This window comes from Vicia villosa, unplaced genomic scaffold (genome assembly GCF_029867415.1).
Source record: "Vicia villosa cultivar HV-30 ecotype Madison, WI unplaced genomic scaffold, Vvil1.0 ctg.000352F_1_1_1, whole genome shotgun sequence".
Taxonomy (NCBI): domain Eukaryota; kingdom Viridiplantae; phylum Streptophyta; class Magnoliopsida; order Fabales; family Fabaceae; genus Vicia; species Vicia villosa.
Window position 1 is genome coordinate 636643 of NW_026705158.1, and position 26309 is coordinate 662951.

The following is a 26309-nucleotide window of genomic DNA, read 5'->3' on the forward strand; positions in this document are numbered from 1 at the left end:
CTAACAACCTTAGCATTTCGACACCCACATACTATAACACAGTTCGGCTATAGTATGTAGGTCTTCAACACATTCTCTGTCGAAATAGAAAGCTACTCTTCGATACACTAGATTTCGATCCAATTCTCACAACCTATTACATAACCTAATGCTCAATTTTTACAAATGCATATAGAAAATGAAAAACTTACCAAATGTGAGTTAAATTAAATGTTGAATTAGCTCTTTGATCGATTTGATGTTGATGGAAGAATATTTGAAGTGAGTTTGGTGATTTTGAGAGAATGTGAGTTGAGAGGTTGAGAGTTTGAGGTAGTATTTTGAGAAGTGAGGAAGGAGAAAAAGTCTAACACCCTTTCGATCAAATAGGTTCGGAGATGCGTCTCCGTAAGTTACACAGAGATGCATCTCCGTAATTTTTTTATCTAGCCTTAAGACTTGATTCAAGAACAAATGTGTATGTGATGCGTCCGAAAACACATCTCTCAAATCAAAGAATATTTTTTATTTTTTACGAGGGTGTCGTAGCAATCCGTAGGATGCATTAAGCAATTTCATAAAGGTGGGCCTGACCCGTAGCATATCAACCCAACGAAACCCAGTCTTTACAACACAAAAAAAAAAAAAAATCAATCCAAAGCCATTGGATGAATGCGCTCATTCAGACCAACGCATTTCAGATTCTCGATCTTCCTCTCTTGGTTCCTTTCTTGCTTTCTCGCACCCAAAACTACAAAATCCTCATCTTTTGCATCATTCACTTGAGTTTGGATCGATCTATCTCTCACTTCCTTCCCTTCCGCGAAAAACCCACGGTGAGTCTCTCTCTCAAATTACTCATGTAACTCTTTTAAGGGTGAAATGACGCCGTGCCTTGATCTCATGCTTTCTTTTTCTTTGATTTGTTACTCTGGATATTATTTGTACTGGGTAGTTTTTCCTTTGGTTTTTCGTGGTTACCATTTGTGGTGCTGATTATGCTATTATTCGATGTGAGTAGGGTACCCCAATTTAGTTTACTGAGGATCCGCTTTTTCTTTTCTTCGAGTTGATCTGTTTTGTTCTTATTTCACTTGTGCATTAGGACAAACGGATCTGATTTGAAATCTTGGATTTTGTACTTTGGGGTTTTTGTTTTTTATGCAATTAGTTAAATTAATCTCTAAAACTGCAATGTCTTTAGGATTGGTTTTTGAATGAAAGTGCATTTAAGTTTATGACATTTGGCTTTAAGTAATGTGCATTCAATTGTTTAGGAAGTAATGTGAATGATGCTGTGTACACTGTCATTAAGAAGTCATTGTTTCATTTTGATCTATGATTAAGTCATCGTTATCAACCCTGTGGTTAAGTCGTCAAACCAGTTAGAACCGTCCTATAAGATCTTGCAGAGTAAAAAAAAAAAGAAACATTCATTGTGGTATCATCTTGCAATGCTCTTTGCTTCAAAGCTCTGCCGTAGTCAAAAAATATAATACACAGCAGACTAGTCGTGCTCATATTGAGGAGGAGGAGAAAGTACATCGTGGGAAGAAGATGGTAAAGGAAAAAAGAGACGGAGAGAGACACTTGTTAAAAAAAAGCAGGGGTGGTATGTTTGTTGTGCGCGGTGGATCTTGTATGTTAAAGACAACAAAATCTTTTACAGTTGTGTTTGTGTGGGCTTGGATACTCAGCCACTATACTACACTTTAATTTCTAGAATATAGTAGTATCATATATTATCTATATATAATTATCTAATACTATATACCGAGTCACGCAGTTTAACTAGTGAGCCACCCGTTCGATCAAAGATCCATTTATATGTTTATTTTTAATAAAAATTAGCTTTGGCTTTTAATGTTGTATTTTACTCTTGTGGAGATTTGGTATTGAATGCACTGCTGTTCATGTTAATTCGCAACATTGTTCATATTAGTTTATATTGGTCCCTTAATAACATGGAACATGCTAAATGTCGATAATATAATGCCCAATGTGAAGACTAATTTGACTGGAATAATATACAATAAGGAAATTTGAGGACTAATATGGGCAGTGTATATTTCAAGGGCTAAGTTGATTATTTACTTATTTTCTTTTTATTGTTTAAAAACTGCTATGGCCGCTGATGTTGTGATTTTTGCTCTTATGTAGATCTGATATCACTGTTGGAGTAAACCTAGATTCACAGAAAACTTCCACTTCTGCTGTTGTCCTACGTTCAAGGAAATGGAGTTACCAACTCGAAGAAAACCCTTCATCTACTGGGTTTTATTTTCTTTCATTGTCTTTGCTCAGGTTAGCAATGGTTTTTATCTTCCTGGAAGCTACATGCATACTTATTCCAATGGAGAATATATAAATGCCAAAGTCAACTCATTGACTTCAATTGAAACCGAGCTTCCCTTCTCATACTACAGCCTCCCATACTGCCAGCCCCCTGGCGGGGTAAAGAAAAGTGCTGAGAATCTTGGAGAACTTCTTATGGGAGATCAGATTGATAATTCACCATACCGATTTCGAATGAATGTAAATGAGACTATATACCTCTGTACGACATCGCCATTGAATGAACATGAAGTAAAGCTACTTAAACAACGAACTCGTAATTTGTATCAAGTGAATATGATCCTTGACAACTTACCAGTTATGAGGTATACTAGCCAAAATGGGGTTAAAATCCAGTGGACCGGGTTCCCTGTTGGGTACACTCCAACGGATGGAAGTGCAGATTACATCATTAACCACCTGAAATTCACTGTATTGGTTCATGAATATGAAGGAAGAGGGGTTGAAATTATTGGGACTGGGGAAGAAGGCTTGGGCATTATTTCTGAAGCCGACAAGAAGAAGGCATCTGGGTATGAAATAGTTGGTTTTCATGTTGTCCCTTGTAGTATTAAATATGACCCTGAAGCCATGACAAAGCACAAAATGTATGACAACATCTCTGCTGTAAGCTGCCCAAATGAGCTTGACAAGTATCAGACAATAAAAGAGCAAGAAAGGATATCATTCACATACGAGGTTGAATTTGTGAAAAGTGATATAAGATGGCCATCGCGTTGGGATGCTTATTTGAAGATGGAGGGTTCCCGAGTTCATTGGTTTTCGATCCTAAATTCCCTGATGGTTATTTTTTTCCTAGCTGGTATTGTTTTTGTCATTTTCTTAAGAACTGTCAGAAGGGATTTGACAAGGTATGAGGAATTGGACAAAGAGGCACAAGCACAGATGAACGAGGAGCTTTCTGGGTGGAAACTTGTTGTGGGTGATGTATTTAGGGAGCCCGATTGCTCAAAGCTTCTCTGTGTAATGGTTGGAGATGGGGTTCAGATCCTTGGAATGGCTGCTGTCACTATTGTTTTTGCAGCACTTGGTTTCATGTCTCCAGCATCCCGAGGAATGCTACTAACAGGGATGATCATTTTATATCTTATCCTGGGAATTGCTGCTGGTTATGTCAGCGTACGTCTTTGGAGGACCATTAAGGGAACACCAGAAGGATGGAGATCAATATCTTGGTCTGCTGCATGTTTTTTTCCTGGCATTGCTTTCATTATCCTTACAGTGCTCAATTTTATTCTATGGAACAGCAACAGTACTGGTGCTATACCCATTTCCTTGTATTTTGAGCTCTTCTTCCTCTGGTTCTGTATTTCAGTACCTCTGACCCTTATTGGAGGGTTTATGGGGACAAAAGGAGAGCCAATTGAGTTTCCTGTACGAACCAATCAGATTCCAAGGGAAATTCCTGCACGGAAATATCCATCATGGCTTCTTGTTCTTGGTGCTGGAACTCTTCCATTTGGAACCCTCTTCATCGAGCTCTTCTTTATCCTTTCCAGTATCTGGCTTGGGAGATTCTATTACGTGTTTGGATTCCTGTTGGTTGTTCTTCTATTGCTGATTGTTGTTTGTGCTGAGGTGTCGGTGGTCCTCACATATATGCATCTGTGTGTGGAAGATTGGCGGTGGTGGTGGAAGGCATTCTATGCTTCAGGTTCTGTTGCTCTTTATGTCTTCTTGTACTCCATTAACTACTTGGTTTTTGACCTGCAGAGCTTAAGTGGACCTGTCTCAGCTACCCTTTACCTAGGTTATTCGCTACTCATGGCAATTGCAATCATGTTGTCGACCGGCACCATTGGCTTCCTTATGTCATTCTACTTTGTGCACTACTTGTTCTCATCAGTGAAGATCGATTGAGGTTCTTACTGTTATCTCTCATCACCCAAGTAAAAGACCAATCAATTGATATAACTTCTACTGAGTTCTTTTTGAAGTGTGATTGCACCGCAGAATAGAGTGGAGCAACCGATGCTTCATAGATTGCCTTAAATAGTAATCGATTGATCTTATACTGCTATGTGATCTGCAGTTTGTTCCTCATGTATCTGTCTCCCAAAGTAGTAGTCATTCAAGTACTTTCAACTAGTGTTTGAGCTCATTATGTTTCAAGTACTCTAGTTAAACTAAGTTTCTTTAGGATGTTGTAGTAATTGTTCAATCTGTTTTACATCTTGTTTCAATATATAGAAAAATGTTAGATGTATGCTCATATTTCAATTGTGATGTTCATGATGTTTGTGTGTTTAACTTTTTGTATCTTCAATGCGTTCAAGGATAGGGAAGAAGACTATAAGTATTATACTTATGGGGATTTTATTTATTTATACTTTTTTTCCACAAGCAACAATTTTGGCTTTGTATTGTACTTGTGGTAGCAATTTGGCTTTTTGTGATTTATGATATTATTCTGATTCTTTTGCAAGAACATGTTTTCGTTGTTGGTGTCCAATCTTATAGGTGGGTTGCCATAACCTTATGTTCTTCTCCTTTCCAGCTATTTGTGGTATTGTGGGAAGTTTCATCAATTTTGGCCATTTTTTTAATCAAACTAGATCTATAGTGGTTCGTGCTAATTTCTTTTGGTTTCAACCTAAATTTAGGTTATGAGAAGACAAAAGTTGACACAGGGGATGTACCGTTCTTCTAATACGATGTATTAATACAATTAATGAGATATATGTTTTTTTTAATAAGCAATTTGTATCAAGCGGGTTTCGAACCTGAGACCTTGAGAGGAGCACACTCTCAAGACCCAAGCGTTTCACCGCTAGATCACACACAAACGTTAATGAGATATATGTGAAACCAATGATTAATAAAGATAATATACATTTTTGTGGAGAATATAATAGGAAAATTGATTATTGCCATAATTTTTTATACCTGTATTACAAAAGTATTCTTCTACATGTTTTTGTAAAATATAAAAACTTGAACAAAAAATACACTTCATATGCACGACACATAACCAACTATTAGAATTAAGCATCGACAGTGTAGAAGTCATAATGCAATTGACAAATTTCAGTATTATAGGTTGGACTCCAACAAATGTTTAAATTCTGGCATAACTTTACATTTGTGTGAAAATTTCTAATAATTATTTTTATGTCGTTTGCACTGACAAAAGAAATTATCACACAAAAATTATATTGAATACCTTTTATTAATGAAAAATTAAATGGAGGCAATCAAGAACCTACTTAAAAATAAAATATGCTTTTAATCTATTTAAAATGTCCATTCCTTTCTAAATTATTACACTGTCATTTGAACTAATCGAGACTCATTGTCCTAACAATTATCTCGTGATAGAAGATATTCTTCTAGAGTCTTCACTTTCTCATTATTTGAAATGGTCAGATTTTTCTTCATGGGAGCTTTTTTTTTTGGTGGCTTTACCTTTGCCTTTATGTCCAAGGTATTCACGCCTATATTGCTGATATTCTTTAACCTCAAGCTTTTCACATAACATTTTATGTCAATCTTTTGATTCCCCTAGATAGCACTGACTCACCTATTAGAAACGAGTACTTCATGTATAGATATAAGGCAGATAGGGCGACTCCTAGCTAGTTAAAGGCAGGCCCGGCCCAAGGGGCAGGCCACCAAGGCTGCTGCCTTGGGCCTCAAATATTTTACCTAGTATATTCATTCATGTCTACTAAAAAAAAAAGGCCTCCCATATTTTTAATAGTGAATGCAGCTATCACTAATTAAGTGTCTCGTAACCATTTTAATACTGAATGCGTTGATGTATAGAAGTTAAGCAACACTCTTTGCTTCGCATATAGGAATAAAACATGTCAGCATATAAAAAATTATATATTTGCAAATCTCATTTTTGAAAATGAAATTGATTAACATATTATTTCATTTAGCTATTAATTACTCAACAATCTTATAACTATTGATGAAATAATGAATTCTTAATTTTAATATGCTAAACTCCATTTTTATAAATAACTAAATTTTAAATAATTTTATATTTCAAAAATATATTTTTCAATAATATAAATTTTATTATTTTAAAAAAAATTATTGTGAATTTCGCCTTAGGCCTCTATTTGTGTTGGGCCGACCCTGGTTAAAGGCAAGCTACCCTATGATCATGTTATATGATGATGACACATCAATGACTATATATTTGACCTTGACATGATTGATATTTTCTTCTCTTCTAAAGGTGGTCTTCAGCATTATGCAACCCTTCAGTTGTATCGGTTTGCTTGAAAAACCCACCAATGATCCCTGGAAGGGTTTTAGGTCCTCCAAATTCAGGTGAAGCCTCTCAAATGCATCAAACTAGATGATGTTCGCAGAGCTCCCTTTATCAATCAAGACTTTTTTATTTCCAAAGCCTCACATCTAACGCTGATAACCATGGGATCATCGTTGTGTGGATGAATGTCGGCGACATCCTTCCCAAAAAAGTTAATCTTGACCTTTGAGGCTTTTGATTTGGCTGCCTCACAGACAATGGGAAAGCCATCAATGATTAAGATCTAACAAGCATATTACTTTCGGAACTGGTCTCTCTGCCCCTAGCGAATTCTCCTGCGATGGTGTTGAGGATATGACAAACTAATATGTTCTCACTTCCTTTAGTTGTCTCCTTCCCCCTTTTTGGATCCTAGAATGTCATAGGAATCTCTCCACTGAGAATTGAATTCTCCTGGTTCTCTAGGGGAGCTGCACTTGTCGTATTTCTTCAGATGACCTTCTTGGGTGAGACGTTATATCTCCTTTTGATTTGGTAAGAGTCCTTTGTTTGATGTCCCTTAACCTTATGAAACTTGCACCAATTGTGAGGATCAGGACCCATGATATCCGTCTTAGGAGCTGACGTTTGAGAGATATTATGCATGTGTAAAACCTCTCTCCATATTTGCTCATGTCGGGCATTCAAGGGAGTGAAGCGTTCCATGTATTGGTTCTTTCACGAGCTGTGTGTGTTAGGAGTGTGTTCTTTTGCATCCGACATTCTTTTGAGCATTGCTCTCCTTGCCTTGATGTAACATTCTGCTCACATCAGTACCCCAACCAAAGACGCCGCTGGCCTTTTGGCAAGAAATTTGTTGAAATATCTCGTCCTGAGTCCATTCTAAAATGCTTATACAAACATTTCTTGGTTTGCATGGGGCAGTACATTTAATAAAGGGGCGGTTGAACAGATAAACGGACGACTAGAGATCTTAGTGTCATCTCTTATGAATGTTTTATGAATATACTGATACATGTTGGTATAAGCATTAAAGGTCAGTGATTTTATTGAACTTGAAATTTATATCATTTTTATTATTTATAAAAAAAACTTTTATTATATTTTTTTTAATTAATATAAGGGCAGTTGAACCGACAAACGGACGACTAGAGATCTCATTGTTGCCTCTTAGGGCACTTTTACGAATATACCGATACATGTTGGTATAAGTATTAAAGGTCAGTGATTTTATGATTGAACTTAAAATTTATATCATTTTTATTGTTTATAGTAAAATATTTTTTATTATATTTTTTAAATTAATAAAGTCTTTAAAATAGTTAATCTTCTTAATAAAATTTTAAGTGTGATTTAACTATGCGATTTAACTATGATATCCCATTAAATATAAAAATATCATTTTACAAGTATTTGTTGTCAAGTTTTACTGTCAAATAAAACAATAGTAATGTATATAGACTATTATGCAAGCAAAATGATGATCATATCTCACATGTCGTCGATATGAGATATCAAGTCTTTACATATACAAATATTAAGAATAATATTTATACTAGATTGACTTATAATAAAAATACTACATATTATATTATGTAAGTGTCATAAGTTATTCTCATAGTGATAATTATGTACGTCACCCCTTGACTTGAAATTACTATAGTCCATACTTGAGGAGTTGACCAGTTTAGTATTAGCGTCAAACATTGTATGTAACAAGATAATCATAAAGTCAATTGATTAGATATTCACCGAGTCATGTGAAAGAACATAAATGACCCAAATGAGATTTTCTACTACATATGCATGAGTAATATCTACAACCCCTTTAATCGAGTATGACGTTAAAATCCATGAAAATTGTGAAATAAGTCAATATGAAATATTGAGCTTATTTATTGTTATTAACTATATCGAATTTTAAAAATATAATACTAAACTATAAAAAGGTGACACAAACTATGCATTGTATTTAGTATAGATATAAGGGAAAAAGAGTAATTATACATGTTATCATTATCATAAAAAATAATGTCAAATCACATGACATTATCGTCATTTTAGTATTAGTGATGTGTTTCAACACACGACTATTTGTTTATAATATTAAAGGAGTGGTTTGATAGTATTAATAATGTTACAAGAACTTATAGAATAATTTACATAAGGACAACTAAATGATAAATTAATTAAATGAATAAGATTCATTTATAATTAAGTAGTGCATTCTTAGGATGCATTAAAGTGCATATTAATGTTTCTATAAATAAAACTCATATACTAAGTGACAAATTCATATTCATGTATTCTCAAAATCCTAACCAAAATAGGATTTTAAGTTTGTGTTATACATCTTTAATATTTTTATTCGTTCAAACTGAAGGCAGATGAATCAATCATTGCAGAATTAACTCGTGTGGGCTGATTTGAGCCATTTACATCCGTGTTGTGTTCTTGATTAATATTCAAAGATCAATGACTCTAAAATTCTATTTCATCAAAAATAAGATGTCACACACAATGTTGAAACAATGTGTAAGAAAAGATGTTTTGAATTAATCGCTGAACAATTAAACAAATAAGACTTAATTAGTTATAAGGTTCCTTAACTTAATTTATGGTTTCACTTTTTGTTAATAAAAGTTACTCCCTCCGGTCTCAAATATAAGCAAATTTACAAAAAAGCTCACCCTTTAAGGAGAATGTCTCAATGCATTTAATTTTTACTCTCTTTCTAATTCTACCCCTATTTTTTGCTTTGGAAATTGTTACAAACATTTAAAATGTAAAAAATTGTAGGGGTATATTTGGAATAGTGACATTGAATGTAATAAATATTGATTTTTTTTGCTTATATTTAAGACCATAGAATTTTTTTTTATTGCTTATATTTGAGACTGGAGGGAGTACTTTTTAGTTTCTTAAATATAATTCCATCAGTTAAGTTAGTTTATTCTAATTAGAGTTGACCTAACTCATTCTTACATAATCGACTTGTAAGGTGAATGGTGTCACTTATATAAAATCTTTCAAGATTCTATCTCAAATCAATGTGGGACTTGGGATCTTCCCAATACACCTCTCACACCTAACACTCTTTTGGGTGGATTTTAAATGGTAGACGGTCCAAGGCTTGATCGATAGACCTTGTTATCCTATTAGAGTTTGACCTAACTCATTCTTACAAAACCGACTTCTAAGATGAAGGGTGTCACTCTATATAAACTTTTTCAAGGCTCTATCTCCAACCAACCTGAAATTTGGGATCTTCCCAATAATTCTGTTAAATTTTAATTGTAAATGTCTACGGTGAAACAATATTATTGAGTGTCCATCATGAACCATATTATTATTATTTTTTAAAAATTTAACCATTCAATCTGATTAAAAAATATCAAACGGTTGAGCATTTTTTCATAACAAAGAAACACCAACACCTAATATTTTTGACATTAATTACAAAATGTTTGGTAAATGAACCACCAACACTTAAGGAGAATAGGAAAGAAGACGAAGAAATGACAAAAACATCAGGGTGTTGATGATTCATTGTTAGATTCAATAGAATTTCAATGTCCAACCTTTTGATATTTTTCAATAGACTTTCAATGTTCATCTGTTAGATATTTTTAAGAGAAATTCTTTACCCACCTCCTTACTTTCTTGGTCACCCCTGGTGAAATCTCCAAAATACCCCCGGTTTCGGAAATGCATTTCTGAAACCACCTTTTTTTTGAAAAAAAGGTGTTTTCGAAAATGTATTTCCGAAAACGTGTTTTTTTTTTATGAAAAAAACTGATTTCGGAAATGTACATCCGAAATAATGTTTTTTTTTCTTCAGAAAATGGGTGAATTCGGAAGTGCATCTCCGAATTCACCCCCTTTGGAAGAATTCGGAAATGTACTTCCGAAATAAGGTCTGGACAGAAGAAAAATAACAAACAACAACGATTCGATTTATTTAACGGTTGAAGATTACATCCATTACGTCACATAAGATTAAAGTTACATATTGTTAAACACGGGTAGGTGAGGATGAGTCAACATTTTGATAACGTCGGCCCCCGATCTTTGCAATTTCGCATCCAACTTGATCGGACCCTTCGAAGAAAATCGGTCGAAAGTTGTCCACAAAACCGCCAAATCTTCGTCGTTCTTGATCTCAAAAGGTGTGAACTCAACGTCTCCGTCGTCGTTAAGCGATGGGGAACGGTGCTCGAGCTTGACAATCTTTCGATTTTCCGGATATTGCAATAGCGTGTTGAGCGACGTTATCAAGTCCGCAAACAACGTGTCGCGCGAGAAGCGGAATTGAAACGGCATCAGGTAGCCGCTGGTGAAGTAGACGAATGCTAGGTGGGGGTAGGTTTGTGTCATTTGTGTTTTGTGGTGTGAAGAGTATGAAGAAGAGTGTGTTGTATTTATAGACTTATTGGAGCAATAATGGCCCAACAAACCTTATCCTGCATTTAGTGGATGTTTCGGAAATGAACTTCCGAAACTGGTCTGAAAACATGTATATTTCGGGAGTTCATTTTCGAATTATGCAGAAATAGAGGCAAATTTCAAAATTTGTGCATTGCAATCTGTTTTGTGTTACCAATACCAAAAGCATTCAAAATAGGCATAAAATAAGTAATGACAACATAAAACATACTTATATTATATATGTATTGAATCGGTCCGATTTTACATGGTAAACGACAATACATACAAAAAGGAACGCACCGGTCATTAAAAACAAAAAACGATCTTTAGAATTCGCCGGACCAATCGGTGGCGCCTAAATCTAAAATAGGTATGTTCTTCGACTGCTCTCTATTTTGCGCACACTCTTGGCTCATCATTTCTTCAAACTCTGCCATTCTTGAAACGAAAGGATCCGGCCAAGTCTCTGCCTCATTTGAATGATGTGACGTCCATTGACAAGAAGTAGCCGGTATAGGACACACCGGTTTCAAAAAGACTTGCACGAAGTGCCGCGATCTTAGATACCCGATGCATATGATGCGGCTCGACGCGTCTAATGGCGGTCGACTATGAAGTGGAAAGAATGTTTCACATAGTCCAAATCTCATCAAATCGACACACACCCGATCATATGCACTTGCTATTAGATGGCCCATATCGGGGAATGACATCCACTTCGAAATCGGAGCGATACCGGTAAGTGATGGAACAAGTGAATCATGGAGTTTCTCAAAGTTTTCTTGATTTTCATATAGTCGGGCGTAGATGTCCCGATGCGAAGTCAACTCCAAAAGAAGTTCCCGTCGGATTAAAGTGTGATTTTCTTCCCCTTTACCGAGCAAACCCGCAACGGCCCGATATCCACAATTGCTGTCGCCTCCAACATCAACTATGTCCTCGATATATTTGTGCATAAAAAGTGGCATCTCATCAATGTAGACAATGGGTGATTTTTTGACCGGTGGTGTGCGAGGTGGCTTCGAAATACGGCTCATTTGTTACCACTACACTTGGACTTTGGTGTCGGTGAATCCGGGAACGATGCATCAACATGTTCAAAGTAGGAAGGAGATCGTTTTGTTGATGTGTCTTCTTGTGTATTTTTGGACTTTTTCGGCGCACCTTTCGTTTAACCGGTTGAGATGGCGGTTTCAAATCGGTGGTCTCCGGAAATGCAATTTTTCGTAATTGTTCCATTATGTGCATTTTCATTGTGTCATCCGCTTTAGCAAACTTATCCATTATCACTTCCAACTCGTCGGAGATGGTGATTTTGGAATCATTTTCTTTTGGCGGAGCAAAATCATCAAAACGAAGCTTCTTCCAATGGTCGATTACCTCATCCATGCGTATCGGTGAATTCAACTTCATTTTTTTAGAAAGTATACAAGCACATGGAAGGCCGTATGTCTTTCTAATGGTGCACCCACATTTGGAACTATCCGGCCCCGTAGTCTCCGCCCGCTTCGCTTCATGAAACATAAAATTCAAACCCGAACGTGATATGTTGTAAATCAATTGGGAGAATATAATTTGGCCCTTAAACCGATGTTCCATAACTGTCTTGCTCCGACCGAACGATGTTTGAATTTCATTGTGTTGATTTTAGAGCATTTGGTTCACGGTGTCCCATCCTCGACACAAATCTCCCTTGCTATCACCTAACCACCTCTTCAACACTGCATGTGCGGATTCAACTCGGTTAGTCGTGGTGCAACCAAGATGTCTTACTCTATCCGTCCAAGCACATACAACTTTTTCCTTTACTTTGTCAAGGATGGTGGATTCGACATAATGACAAAAAGTCTTAATGGAAACGCACAAAGACCTAAAGTGTACCAATTTCTCGGTATACACCTCTTCGGAGTGTGCATCTAAAATCTCCCTCCATGCGGCCATAATCCTATCCACCACAACACCGGCTTTGATAACTTTACCGTTTTCATCCGGCCTATCTTTTGTCCCAACCGAGGGTTTGAGCTTACTTCTCACGTTGCAAGTTATGTGATACCGACAAAGTAATGCGCTCGATGTCGGGAAGACGGTATTGACCGCATTCATCAAAGCTTGGTCCCGGTCGGTGACAATGACATTTGGCATAACCTTTTGATCAACCAACAAAGACTTGCATATTCCCAAAGCCCATGTAAAGTTATCTTCATTTTCACACTCCAAAAAAGCAAATCCGACCGAATATGTCTTGTCCGTCGAGGTCACACCGACAATCTCTAGAAGAGGAAGCCTATACTTGTTGGTCTTGTACGTCGAATCCATCACAAGAACGGTTGGAAATGTGTTGAACAATTTGATACTTTCGGGATGAGTCCAAAAAATGTCACGCACCGTAACTTTGTCCTTGGACGTACGGAAGTTTGACACATATTGGTTATCGCCTAATAGTTTCAAAAGTTGTTGCATTTCCGGCTGAGGGCCCATTTTCAAGACTTTAAGATTGTGTCGTTCATTGTAAACTTGCTTGATATTTGAAACGCTATCCGGTTTTTTATGCTTCAAATCGGCAAGTATGTTGCGAGGCGCCACTTTGACTGTCGTTAAATCCGAAATCACATTCTTCTCTTCGCGGGACAAATGACACGCCATTGGATGTCCGTGTAACTTGGCATCCAAGGCATGATTATGAATTCCACAAATTACGGTTAAACGCCACAAATCATCAACCCTCCGAGTCGTGCGCAACTTAAACAGACACCCACACTTTCTCGATCCCGTGTCTTCGTGTTTTAACACCCGGTTTGTTTGTACATAACTCCCACCCCGCTCGCAATTCGAAATGACAAAAGCTTTCTGTCTACTATTTCCATTATCAGACCTTAAAATAACAATTCCGAATCCAAGTTTACTAGCTTCTTGTCAAACCCAATTAAGAAATTGTTCACGACTACCGAAGCTCCGATCATTTGTAAATTGTTGTCGCACATCAACCGCATTGATCATAGATTTAACGTCGATAACCAGATCGTTATTGACGTTGACAACTTCCGGAACTACTACGTCATCGTCGACAATGTTGTCCGGATGCACCATACCTAACATATGCATTTCCGAAATTAGCAAAATTGGCAAAATTTGCCAAAACTGTTTTTTTACTGCCAGGTCTTATTTCGGAAGTACATTTCCGAAATTTGTTAGGTAACTTAATTCGAAAATGTACTTCCGAACCATCGCAGTTTTCAGCAGAATTTTGTTCAATCAATGTAGTGAAATAGGGGATGAAATGAGAGATGTTTACCTCAAATTGTAGCTTACTATGCTCCCTTTAACGTGATCAACGGTTTGAAAGTTGATTTTGAGACGAAAAATGGATTGAGATTGATTGAGTTTTGGAGAGGGTTTGGGAGAAAAATGATGAAATAGTGAAGGAGGGAAAATTGTATATGCAGAATTATTTTCGGAAATGAACTTCCAAAATATTACCTGATTGTAAAAAATAACGTTTTTTTGAATTTTCATGCATTTCGGAAATGCATCTCCGAAAACACCAATTTTTTGGTGAATTCGGAAATGCATTTCCGAAACCTAAAAAATTCTGGAAAAAAATTACTTCGGAAATGCATCTTCGAAGCAGGGGCAAATGGGGGATTTCGCTGGAGGTGACCTCCATAGAGAGGTGGGTAAAAAAAAACCTATTTTTAATCCTCTCACTTTCATTCAAATACTCTTCCTATTATTTGTAAGAACCAATATTATAGACATGACAAACTTCATGAATACAGATAAAAAAGTATTTTCTTTTGAGTGTGTTTTCCATAAGAGAAATCAATTTTTTTTTTTTTATATAGAGACAACAATTCAAATTAAAAAGTCATTACGGTAGAAACAAATCCAAAACATATACAATCTTCATCAAATTGAATTTTTCCATCAAAGTGTATCAAATCCTCAACAAAGTAAATCTTTTCAAATCATGCCGATTTTGTAATCAATTAAATATTTTCACACAAAATATTTTCAAAACAAATCATGCAGATTATACACAAAATAAATCTTTCTGAAATTAATCACATAATAGCGCACCAATTGATAATCAGGCCCGGCCCAAGGGGCAGGCCACCAAGGCGCCTTGGGCCTCAAATATTTTACCTAGTATATTCATTCATGTCTACTAAAAAAAAGGCCTCCCATATTTTTAATAGTGAATGCAGCTATCACTAATTAAGTGTCTCGTAACCATTTTAATACTGAATGCGTTGATGTATAGAAGTAAAGCAACACTCTTTACTTCGCATATAGGAATAAAACATGTCAGCATATAAAAAATTATATATTTGCAAATCTCATTTTTGAAAATGAAATTGATTAACATATTATTTCATTTAGCTATTAATTACTCAACAATCTTATAACTATTGATGAAATAATGAATTCTTAATTTTAATATGCTAAACTTCATTTTTAAAAATAATTAAATTTTAAATAATTTTATATTTCAAAAATATATTTTTCAATAATATAAATTTTATTATTTTAAAAAAAATTATTGTGAATTTCGCCTTAGGCCTCTATTTGTGTTGGGCCGGCCCTGTTGATAATAGAGTCAAAATATCTGAGTAAAATTTAAATCTTTCTAAAATTAATCACATAATAACGCACCAATTGATAATAAAGTCAAAATATCTGAGTAAAATTTAAGACATCTTACTTAATATTTTGCGGATAAAAATATATCAATCTTTATGCAATAATAGGTTCTACACTATATCTAGAGATAATAAATCAATCTCTAACTTATGATCATTCATAAAGATTTATTGGAAGAAAAAAAATTATATTTTATTATGTGAGTATCAATCTTTAGGGTATTGATAATTAAAAATATTTTATTATGCGGATGAAATGAAATGATATGGAACATAATCCATTCCATCTAATTTTTTGTTTTTAGTTCCATCTGATTTAATAAAATATTTTTAATAAAATAATCAAATAAAGTGAAATCTATATTCAAGTTTATTCCGTTTCATTCTACTCGGTTATATTTCATGCTGATATGTTATATTCCACCAATCTATATATAATTGACTAATAGTCGATACTCAAGTTTATAAAATAAAGTTTAATCAAGTTTACGTTAGCAAATTTTAGTCTAAACATGTACTAGTAAGAATATTCTAAGAGCAAGGAATGAGATATTCATGCGTTGTTTCATTGTTCTGTACAGGCAGATTTTGAACGGTGGTCCTTCACCCATTCTGATTTTGCAAATTCCAATTTAATCCATCTATTTAATTTTTACGGAAAAAAGAACGGTTGGAATTGAAAATAAAATAAAAAAACCAAAAATAGCTCTATTCTATTCTGTAGTGGACAAAAATTGCTTGATACATTCACGTGACCCATTGCAATCTGCACTGTCCTTTCCCCAACCCTTACTTTTATATCTTTACCTCCGCTCAAATTTCTATTTTTAATAACAAACTCCGCAATCATAAAAATATAATATTTAATTAATTTATTCTCTTAATATAGTTAAAATTTATATTCCAAAAAAAGTATAATTGAGAATTTTAACTTTTTACCTATTGCTTTAAAATATTTGCACATAATTAAAATCAATCAACTTAAATACTTATATATAATTGTCCACGAGTCCTAGTTTAATTAACCAAAATCGAAATTATTAGATTAGACGTCATTATTAGATTAACCGTCATTATTAAAATTAGAATTCTAATTTAATTGATGGAAACTAGAAATTAAAATTACTAGGTTAGACTCATGTTGATAATCATAACTAGAATCCTGATATATAATGATTATTATTGATTCGTTTATTTATAAAAAAATTTATATATAATTTTTTTCCTAATAATGAACACAAATTGAAAGAAAAAAGAAAAAGAAAAAAACTTAAGTAGGAGCGGAATTGAGAGCCACACATTGATTTCTCTGTTTGTCTTTGCGTTGCAGCAGAGCTTGTCTTTGATACCAGACACTGTCAGTTCAGAGCTCCAAAGGCCACATGGCGTCAATGGCTGCGATCGGTGTTCTCAAAGTGCCGCCATCCTCCTCCTCCTCCTCTTCATCTTCTTCTTCATCCAAAGCCATTGCACGCAACCTTTCATTCTCTTCATCACTGCTCTCTGGTGATAAGCTTTTCACTTTTTCAGGAAGAACAAGAAGAACCTCTGGCAGAAACCCCTTCATTGTTTCTCCCAAGGCCGTTTCTGATTCCAAAAACTCTCAAACTTGTCTTGATCCAGATGCTAGCCGAGTGAGTTTACTTTCTTTCTTCTTTCTTTCTTTGTAACTTTGACTATTGTTGATTTCACCAGGGTGTGTATAAAAATAGAAAGAATGAAAAATCAATCTTTTGTTTATTTTCTCGATGTTTTAGCAATTGGGTATATGTTATATTTGAATTTGATAAGATCAATTGTGAATTAAATTGAATGTAATGTTTCTTTGATGATAATGTTTTAGAGTGTGCTTGGCATTATACTTGGAGGTGGTGCTGGGACGCGTCTTTATCCCTTGACAAAGAAGCGGGCAAAACCCGCCGTTCCTCTCGGGGCAAACTATAGATTGATTGATATCCCTGTTAGCAACTGCTTAAATAGCAACATATCAAAGATCTATGTCCTCACACAATTCAATTCGGCGTCCTTGAATAGGCACTTGTCCCGTGCTTATGCGAGTAACTTGGGTGGGTATAAAAATGAAGGTTTCGTTGAGGTTCTTGCCGCGCAGCAGAGTCCTGAGAATCCAAATTGGTTCCAGGTAATAAGACATCTCATCTATACTTGATGGTCTTGTTAGGGTTCCTTATGGTTAATTGTTAATATATATGCTTTCGATGTAACAGGGAACTGCGGATGCGGTGAGGCAATATTTATGGCTTTTTGAGGAGCATAATGTTTTGGAGTACTTAGTTCTGGCTGGTGACCATTTGTATAGAATGGACTATGAGAGATTTATACAAGCACACAGGGAAAGTGATGCTGATATCACTGTTGCTGCATTGCCAATGGATGAAGCGCGTGCCACTGCATTCGGTCTAATGAAAATTGATGAAGAGGGGCGTATAATTGAGTTTTCAGAGAAGCCAAAAGGAGAACAGTTGAAAGCTATGAAGGTGAGCCTATAAAATCTGCTTATTCTTTAGTATATAACTGGTTATGTTTTGATACGATATGGCTTTCTCTATTAGGTTGATACTACTATTTTGGGTCTCGACGACGAGAGGGCTAAGGAAATGCCTTATATTGCTAGCATGGGTATATATGTCGTCAGCAAGAATGTGATGCTAGATCTGCTCCGCGACAAGTTTCCTGGTGCAAACGACTTTGGGAGTGAAGTTATTCCTGGTGCGACCGAGCTTGGATTGAGAGTAAGAATTCCTTCTACCTGTTCAATATGTAGTAAACATTATTGTTTCCTGAGAATAATAGCCTATTCCAGGTGCAAGCTTATTTATATGATGGATACTGGGAAGACATTGGTACGATTGAGGCTTTCTATAATGCAAATCTGGGAATCACCAAAAAGCCTGTGCCAGATTTCAGGTAACTTAATGTTGGGTTTTAATTTATTCATCCTTCCGTCGACTTTATTTTGATCATAATAACAGTGTCATTGAGATTTTTCTTGTTTGTTGGGACATCGATTGCAGTTTCTATGACCGTTCATCTCCAATCTACACCCAACCTCGATATTTGCCTCCATCTAAGATGCTTGATGCTGATATCACCGATAGTGTTATTGGTGAAGGATGTGTAATTAAGGCAAGCTTTTTCAGAACTTTCATATATTTTCTTACACAAATTTGTACATTTCTTTGCAAAGATGTTAAAGAATGAGACTAGTAAAATAACCATATTTTCAATATTTTGTTCCACAGAATTGCAAAATTCACCATTCTGTTGTTGGACTGCGATCTTGCATATCAGAAGGTGCAATCATCGAGGACACTTTGTTAATGGGAGCAGATTATTATGAGGTAACATTGCTAAATACCCATCGCAGAATTACGTGTATATGAATCAACTTTAGCTTGACTAGAAGTACTAACTTTAGTATTGGTCTTGTGATTATTGTGCTGTAGACGGATGCTGATAGGAGGTTTTTGGCCGCTAAAGGCGGTGTTCCAATCGGTATTGGCAAGAATTCTCATATCAAAAGGGCAATCATTGACAAGAATGCTAGGATTGGGGACGATGTCAAGGTTCTTTCTTATCTTGCCCCGCATGCATTCTTCCTTATTGTTTTGCTTTCAAATTGATGCAATACTAATACATGTTTGTTTTTCAACTGAAAATCTTACATCTGGTATAAACAGATCATTAACAGCGACAATGTGCAAGAAGCTGCAAGGGAAACTGAAGGTTATTTCATAAAAAGTGGTATTGTCACAGTAATCAAGGATGCACTAATTCCAAGTGGAACTGTCATCTAAGAGCACTCTCTACTACTGTTGTCTCATGCTGCTGTGCAATGCAACACCCCGTTTTCACCGCTGCAAGATTGTAAAAGAGCAGCTCCGCTTCCTCGTTGGTTCTCTGATGCAATGTTATATTTGGTTCGCGAGTATATAGAGTAGAGGACCCTTTCTGTAGCCGCAATGTAAATTTAATTTTATTCAGTTAAATAAATGCTTCTTTAGTTTTCAGTGTCTGTGATGCATGTTCTTTTGCAACTTATCAAAGGGGTGGAATAGTATCCAGTAAAAACAATGAAAAGAAATACAATAATGGCCAGACACTAACTTCTATTGATGCAATTCGCTTCTTCTATGTCTCTAAATACTTTTTCTTTCAAAATTTCAACTCAATGAATAGATATTAATTTATCTCTTGTACTGTCCTTTAACTTAATTTTGATTAACAATTCTGTGATTTATCTTTTTTTTAGTCTTTTGAGTTGTAAAAACACTAACATTCTTAAAAAAAAAATTATGTAAAAAACTCAAGTTTAGAAAACTTGTTATAAAAACCATATCTTCATTAAAAAAAACAAGTCTCAAGAAGAAAACTTAGATATGAATTTGAAAGATCCTTTAGTTGATGAATATGGCAATGATTCCATGTTGTTGAAGTTTATGGTTAGGTTGATTAATGAGAAAAACAATTAAAAATGAGTTTTTCTGAATTTTTATATCTTTTAAAATCAAAATCTATGTTTTCTTTTTGAGTTTCCTAAAAATATTTATGTTTTTTTTTTTGGATTTCTCAATTTTTTTCAAAAAATGACAACCATTTTAAAATGCTAAAACCTAAAGCTAATTAAGAGAACAAAATAATAAAGTAAACGTGTCTTGAAATTAAATTAATAGACCAGAAAATTAATTTTTCCAATATTTTATTAAAATTAGTAAAAATTTTCATTAAATATGCTTTTGGTGTTTTTGAGCAAAGGACTATGACCTACATATTCCGATAAAATATAGGACTACAAATGGGATCTAGATTCTCTATAGTGTCTTTGGTGCTGGTGCCCCTAATGCTCTAATTTTGATAATTCATCTACATTTTTACTTCTTTTCAAAATAAAATTTAGAATTAATTGCAACTTTGGTTCCCCTATTTTGTCTTTTTCTCGATTTTAGTCCCCCTATTTTTAAAATCACGATTTTGGTCCCCTTTTGAGTTTTCTATTGAAAAAGAGATAGGAATAGGAACTAATTTTGCAGAAAAAAGCAAAATAGGGGGACGAAAATTGCACAGAAAACTTAAAAAGGGGACTAAAATAGTGATTTTTAAAATAGAGGGATCAAAATCAAGAAAAAAATAAAATAGGGGGACTAAAATTGCAATTAAGCCTAAAATTTATTTTTATTTATTCATAATTAATTCTCAACTATTGGATAAAGATTAGAAGGGATGGCAGAAGATCAAGAAGATCAATGACAGCGGGTGATTTTTTTCCTACAAATGGCAATTTTAAAACTAGAGACAAAAGTGTAATTATTTTAGAGCCAAAAACATCCAAAGTATTTACACTTTCAATGTTTAATACACAATATTCTTTCCTTATGGAGTACTAGTAGTTGAGAGAATTTTAGACATCTTATACCACATTAAGTCCTCTCTCAACAACTATTTCAACCATCATTTAGGTCCAACTTTTACATATTAATTTAACATTAAGGTTCAAGGGTATGACTCAAATGTCCATTGTATAAATTGTGTTTGAGTTTGGATCTCGTAATATAAGGTGTGTTGTGGGAGGGGTAGGTGGAGTCGACCAACCATCTCTTTGTTTTGTGTGAGGTAGCTTCAGCTATTTCGTAGAGTTTTTAGGTGGGTGAGGCAATTTGGGACTATTGAAATCGATTTCAAAGGTGTTTGAGCAGTTGCAAATCTAGGTTTTATAAAACATGAGTCTTTAGGCTTGGTTTTGATCTGACATTATATAATCTAGATGATATGAAAAATTTGTAATAAAGTATTTTTTTACCAGAAAAGTTTAACGCTCTATCAATAAATGACTATGATTATTTTTTTTTGGGAAAAATCAAAATGCATTATAACAGAACAGCACAAGAAGTGCTGGAATACAAACACACCAGGCCAAACTCAATGCCAACATAACATACCCGTTCTAAGCAAAATATCACATATTGCTGCTATAACACTAAAAATGTAGTCTAAATACCAACTGCTGCCTGCACTAGCAACTACAATATAACAGTAGTAAAATACCTTACAACTGCAGAACTACAATATAACAGCACTAAAACACCTTACAACTGCAGAACTACAATATAACAGCACTAAAACACCTTACAACTGCAGAACAAAGCTGCTACATATATGCGGTAAGGACCAGGGCAGCACCGAACGAAGGATACCAACACTAAAAACCACATAATAGAGCTCTTGACGAAACCGACACCACCTCTGCATTTAATTCCACTTGTTTATGATGAGGAGTTTTCAGATCCACACGAACCATCTCGCACCAATTCGATACCTAATGTTGCAATACCCATGTACCGGACTTTCATACTTGGGGTAGAAGTGGATTATGTCCATGCTCTAGGTTTGGTCATTTCATAGGCTAACAGAGAATATAGCCCAATAAGTGGCTAAATATTTAAGAACGGACAACTATCCGCCTTCTTGTATAGGTGATTGTGTCTACCTCCCTCCAACTCGCTTTTAAATCTATTTGCATCCGAGTAGTCAAGATAGATTGGATTGATTGTCTGGTTGGCTTGAATATTTTTTTATATTTTATATTTGGTTGTTTTTACCTTTCATTTTTGTTTCTCTGTATTAGAAAATGTCTTGCTCTTGATACTTTCGATGCTCTTTGTTTCTTTTATTTTTGTTGTAAGTCTTTTTTTTTTAATATATGATTTCTAATTTACTAATAAAAAAAATTAAACAAATAGTAGTTGGTGATTCAATTTTCTTAACGAGAATTTTTAGTTCCTAGAATACCCCATTTTTACCATTCTTCGTACATTAGATATATATTTTGAAGAACCCTAGCAAAGGTAAATTATAATAACCTCAAGTTTTATTGGAGGCATGAAATTATATACGTAGAACTCAATTCAAAACATGGATATGACATCAATTTTCTAAAGCAACTCATATGCTTCCTCCACCTTCTGCCATATGTAATCAAACCCCGTTAGCTGTTAATGGTAAGATACTCAGGTTCCGCAAAGTTCTACTTGTATCCTGTGTAACAAAACAGTTATCATTTCAAATAATCTAAAAGTTCACAGTCATCTAAATCAAAATTTTATGGCTACATTTCTCCAAATTTTGTTTAAACATGCATATTTGAATATAAAGTCACTACATTCTTATATTCATGGCCTTGTAAACCGAGGTGTAAAGTCACTACATTCTTCCCCTCCTAACTGTTATACATTCAGTCCCAAAAAGTTAGAAGTTGTAACAGTACAGTTGCACAAGTAGATTGTACTATCCCCAATTTGTCATCCTATTCTTCCTAACTTACATCCTCTTTAACAATGTTCTTGTATCAAAAAGCTACATATAAAAACCTCCTCATAACAAGTTTATAGACACATGTAAAAACAAGCTCACAGGCTAAAAATGTGCATGTTCTTTCTCCAACAAAATGCAAAAAATATTGCATAAGCAAAGGCCACATCTTTCATTCTCATTTTTGCAAAATCCTTTATCTGGAATCATCAAAAAGGTACTCCACAATAATCCTAAAAATTCATATCGATTATAACTTAGTAATTTTACCTTCTTTGGAGATAATGTTCTTCCATTTATCCTTGAGATCAACAGGAGTCCGAGTCTTATCAAACACACGACAGCCAAATTCTAAAATTTTCCTCCAAGGGATATTCTGCTTTTCAGTTGAATACTTCAACACTCCTTCCTGCAATGCAAAACCAAAATTAACATAGCTAATTGACAAACGAAGACCTTGTGCGGTTATAATAGCTAAAGATGAAAGTTCTATACATTCCTTGATCAATAGTAAACATTACATTACATCATATCTGTTTTACAACTTCACAGTTCAGAACGATTTATGAGAAACTTTAAATGTTTACTAGGAAGGAAGTTGTAAACTAATTACTATTCAAACAAATTCTAAACAGGGGATGAACAAAAAGAGAGATAGATTTTGCATTTTCAGGTCATAAAAAACCAGTGAGCAATAGAAAATCATGTCAGAACTCAGAAGTAAAGGTATTAAGCTATATCATGATATCAATATGGCATTACAGTCGGTTCTAAAAAGACAAGACATTATATAAAATGTAAACCTTGAGAGCTTTTTCTTCTTCATCGGTCCAAAGCAATCTCCTACGTTTTCCAGTTATCAAATTCTGCTTCGACCTACAATAAAAAATCAATAACAGTAATTCTAGTGTTTCACATTAGAAATCCCTTACACAACCAACAATACCTTAAGATAAATCAACTCTCCATCAAAATATCAGTAATTCTAGTGCTTCACATTAGAAATCAAACTAAACTTGAACATATCAGTAAAATCACGCATTATCAAATCAAATTACTCATTCACTAAACTTCACGTTGCAAACGCAATTGGCCTGCAACAAGAGAGACAAATGACTCACACTTGCCTTTGCACACTAAAAGTTCTAGAGCTGGTAACTTCCTCCTCATCCACGCCATCACCATCGCCACTACCACCACCAGCACCACCAGTTTTTCGTTCCGGTAGCAATGATTTTTTCACATAAGCAACCTTGCGTTTGCCTTTGGCATTGGCATTGGCCTGACCTTTCTTCACCGAGACAGAATTCGAGTCGGAATTTTTAGCTTCACTGACTGAACTACCTGAAACAGAAACCTTTCCTTTATCTTCAACTTTATCATTTTCATTACAATTTAGTTCTCTTCTTTCCTCAGAATCAGAAACATCCGGTTCATCTTGAACCGGTTGAACCGGTTCTGGTTCATTCCGGTTTGGTTCACCCTGAACCGGTTCTGGTTCATTACTGTTTGGTTCATCCCGAACTGGTTGAACCGGTTCTGGTTCAGCAATGTGTTCTTCTTCTTCATCATCATCCTTACGCACTGTTTGGCCTTTTTCCAAAAAGCTCGAAAGAGCTTTCTTCGCTAGAATGGCTTTTTCTCTTAATTCTCTAGTTCTCTTCAACGCTCGCTTGTAGGAGCAATACGGACAGAAGAAGTTTCCAGAATCATCAAACTTAGGTTCGGAACCGATGCAGGTGACGTGGACTACAACGGGGCAATCGGTTTGGGTACATACTAGCAACGGTCCTCCGGCTCGGTTGCAGGTAATGCAACTGTTATCGTCTAGGGAATCTGGTGGTTCGGAATCGGGAACGAAATTGGGAAGTGCTGCGGCATGTGTGTGATTGCCGGTGCTGTCGCTGTCGTAGACGGTCGCGTTGTGGTTGTCCTGGATAAGGGTTTAGAGAGAGTGAGGGGGGTTAGAATTGAAAAGAGAAAATGATGTGTTGTTGGAAGAGATTGGGAAGGAGAGGGGAGAAGTGTACCTGGGCGGTGGAGAGGAGAGGAATGGGAGAGGCGGAGGGAGTCACGGAAGGCGTAATGCTACGCCGGCGGCCAACGCTGACGCTTTTTGTTCTCATTGTTTTGAGAGGGGAAAATAAGTCTAAACCCAGAAAATCAACGAAGAGAATTAGAGAATGTACTACTCATTCGGAAGACCCTTTTTCAATACCTTCCACGTAAGTTAATTCTCTATACGACTTCCTTACCAAGGTGGGAAGACCCTTTTTCAATAGCTTCCACATAAGTTAATGCTTTATACGACTTCCTTTCCGGGGTAGGACGGCGAGGATTTATTTGCAGGTGTATATTTAAATGCAAGTGACCGCAAAAGCCCGCAAAAAAAGGCTGGACGGTCATATTATAAAGCCCGCAAAAAAAGGCTGGACGGTCATATTATAAGGTGCAAGTTTAAACTCTTGTCCGCTTTGCACTAAAGTGTGGGTAAAACGGGCATGTCCAACGGACCAAGTCTGTTTTGCCACTCCTAGTTAGAGGGCGTAATATCAGACCCACGTTAGTACATCAAAAGACTGTTCTAGAACTTCGGGAACAAATATGAACATGTTTTAGGAAGACACTTATCCAAGCAAATGATTGAAGAGGGGTCATCAGATAACATGACAAATTATATTCTGACAATAGCCCATCTGAACGACGATCGTTGGTCCAAAAATTCTGGACCTCTAGAAACCGTAGAAAAGCCCCTGTAAATGGGATCACAAACGTCAAATTAAGACACACATTTCTAATATAAATATATCCTCACATTTGATAGTTACTGACTTGAGCATCATAGTGTTTGCAGGTATCATCCCATCTACCTTGGACTGACAGACCATGGAGGACCCCTATTCCCGAAATTTCTTGGACCTAACTAACTTTAGAATTGAGTGAAATATCCCTTTCATAAAGGATCATTGAAGTCGTATATGAGAACGCCACATAACATTCACCCACCGACTCAAACACCTGAATGGAAAATCGGGGAAAAAGAACGACTTGTAACTCCAACCGTCTGTGACCTGTGGCTAGTGAAATCATGAGAAGAAACCTCAACTAGGAAGAAAGGCTCACAACATCCTCATATAACCTAGAGAATCAGACCCAACATCTGCCAAGAGTTGAGACATTCTTCCCTTTCACTAAACGACGAACATTAGACACCAATGGAAGGAAAATGTAGATCCACTTCAAGAAAGAGGCAACAAAGCACCTCATCGGGCCCTCTTCAAGGCACCAAAAAACAAACAAAGAAGCAAACATCCCGTTAAGAAACCTATTTGTGGAGGTCAATAGACAATCTACAACCC

General features: G+C 35.5%; 3 protein-coding genes across 4 annotated transcripts; 2 read left to right on the top strand and 1 right to left on the bottom strand.

Annotated features, from left to right (window-relative positions):
• Positions 1 to 637: 637 nt before the first annotated feature.
• Positions 638 to 4584, top strand: LOC131627249 (transmembrane 9 superfamily member 12). The gene is made up of 2 exons (XM_058898090.1): positions 638 to 815; positions 2140 to 4584. The coding sequence occupies exon 2, from the start codon at positions 2215 to 2217 to the stop codon at positions 4192 to 4194; it is 1980 nt and encodes a 659-aa protein (XP_058754073.1). The 5' UTR covers positions 638 to 815; positions 2140 to 2214; the 3' UTR covers positions 4195 to 4584.
• Positions 4585 to 16868: 12284 nt separating this feature from the next.
• LOC131627218 (glucose-1-phosphate adenylyltransferase small subunit 2, chloroplastic-like) lies at positions 16869 to 19655 on the top strand. Its single transcript, XM_058898062.1, has 9 exons — positions 16869 to 17261; positions 17471 to 17767; positions 17853 to 18122; positions 18198 to 18377; positions 18449 to 18552; positions 18660 to 18771; positions 18888 to 18986; positions 19092 to 19211; positions 19326 to 19655. The coding sequence occupies exons 1-9, from the start codon at positions 17010 to 17012 to the stop codon at positions 19440 to 19442; spliced, it is 1551 nt and encodes a 516-aa protein (XP_058754045.1). The 5' UTR covers positions 16869 to 17009; the 3' UTR covers positions 19443 to 19655.
• Positions 19656 to 22280: 2625 nt separating this feature from the next.
• LOC131627220 (uncharacterized) lies at positions 22281 to 25265 on the bottom strand. 2 transcript variants are annotated; one of them, XM_058898063.1, is made up of 5 exons: positions 24981 to 25265; positions 24072 to 24883; positions 23754 to 23826; positions 23221 to 23359; positions 22281 to 22677 (listed from the first exon to the last, which is right to left on the bottom strand). In XM_058898063.1, the coding sequence occupies exons 1-5, from the start codon at positions 25074 to 25076 to the stop codon at positions 22667 to 22669; spliced, it is 1131 nt and encodes a 376-aa protein (XP_058754046.1). In that variant the 5' UTR covers positions 25077 to 25265; the 3' UTR covers positions 22281 to 22666. The 2 variants fall into 2 exon arrangements, with proteins under 2 accessions (XP_058754046.1, XP_058754047.1); XM_058898064.1 differs by having other exon boundaries at positions 22282 to 22677; positions 24078 to 24883.
• Positions 25266 to 26309: the final 1044 nt, after the last annotated feature.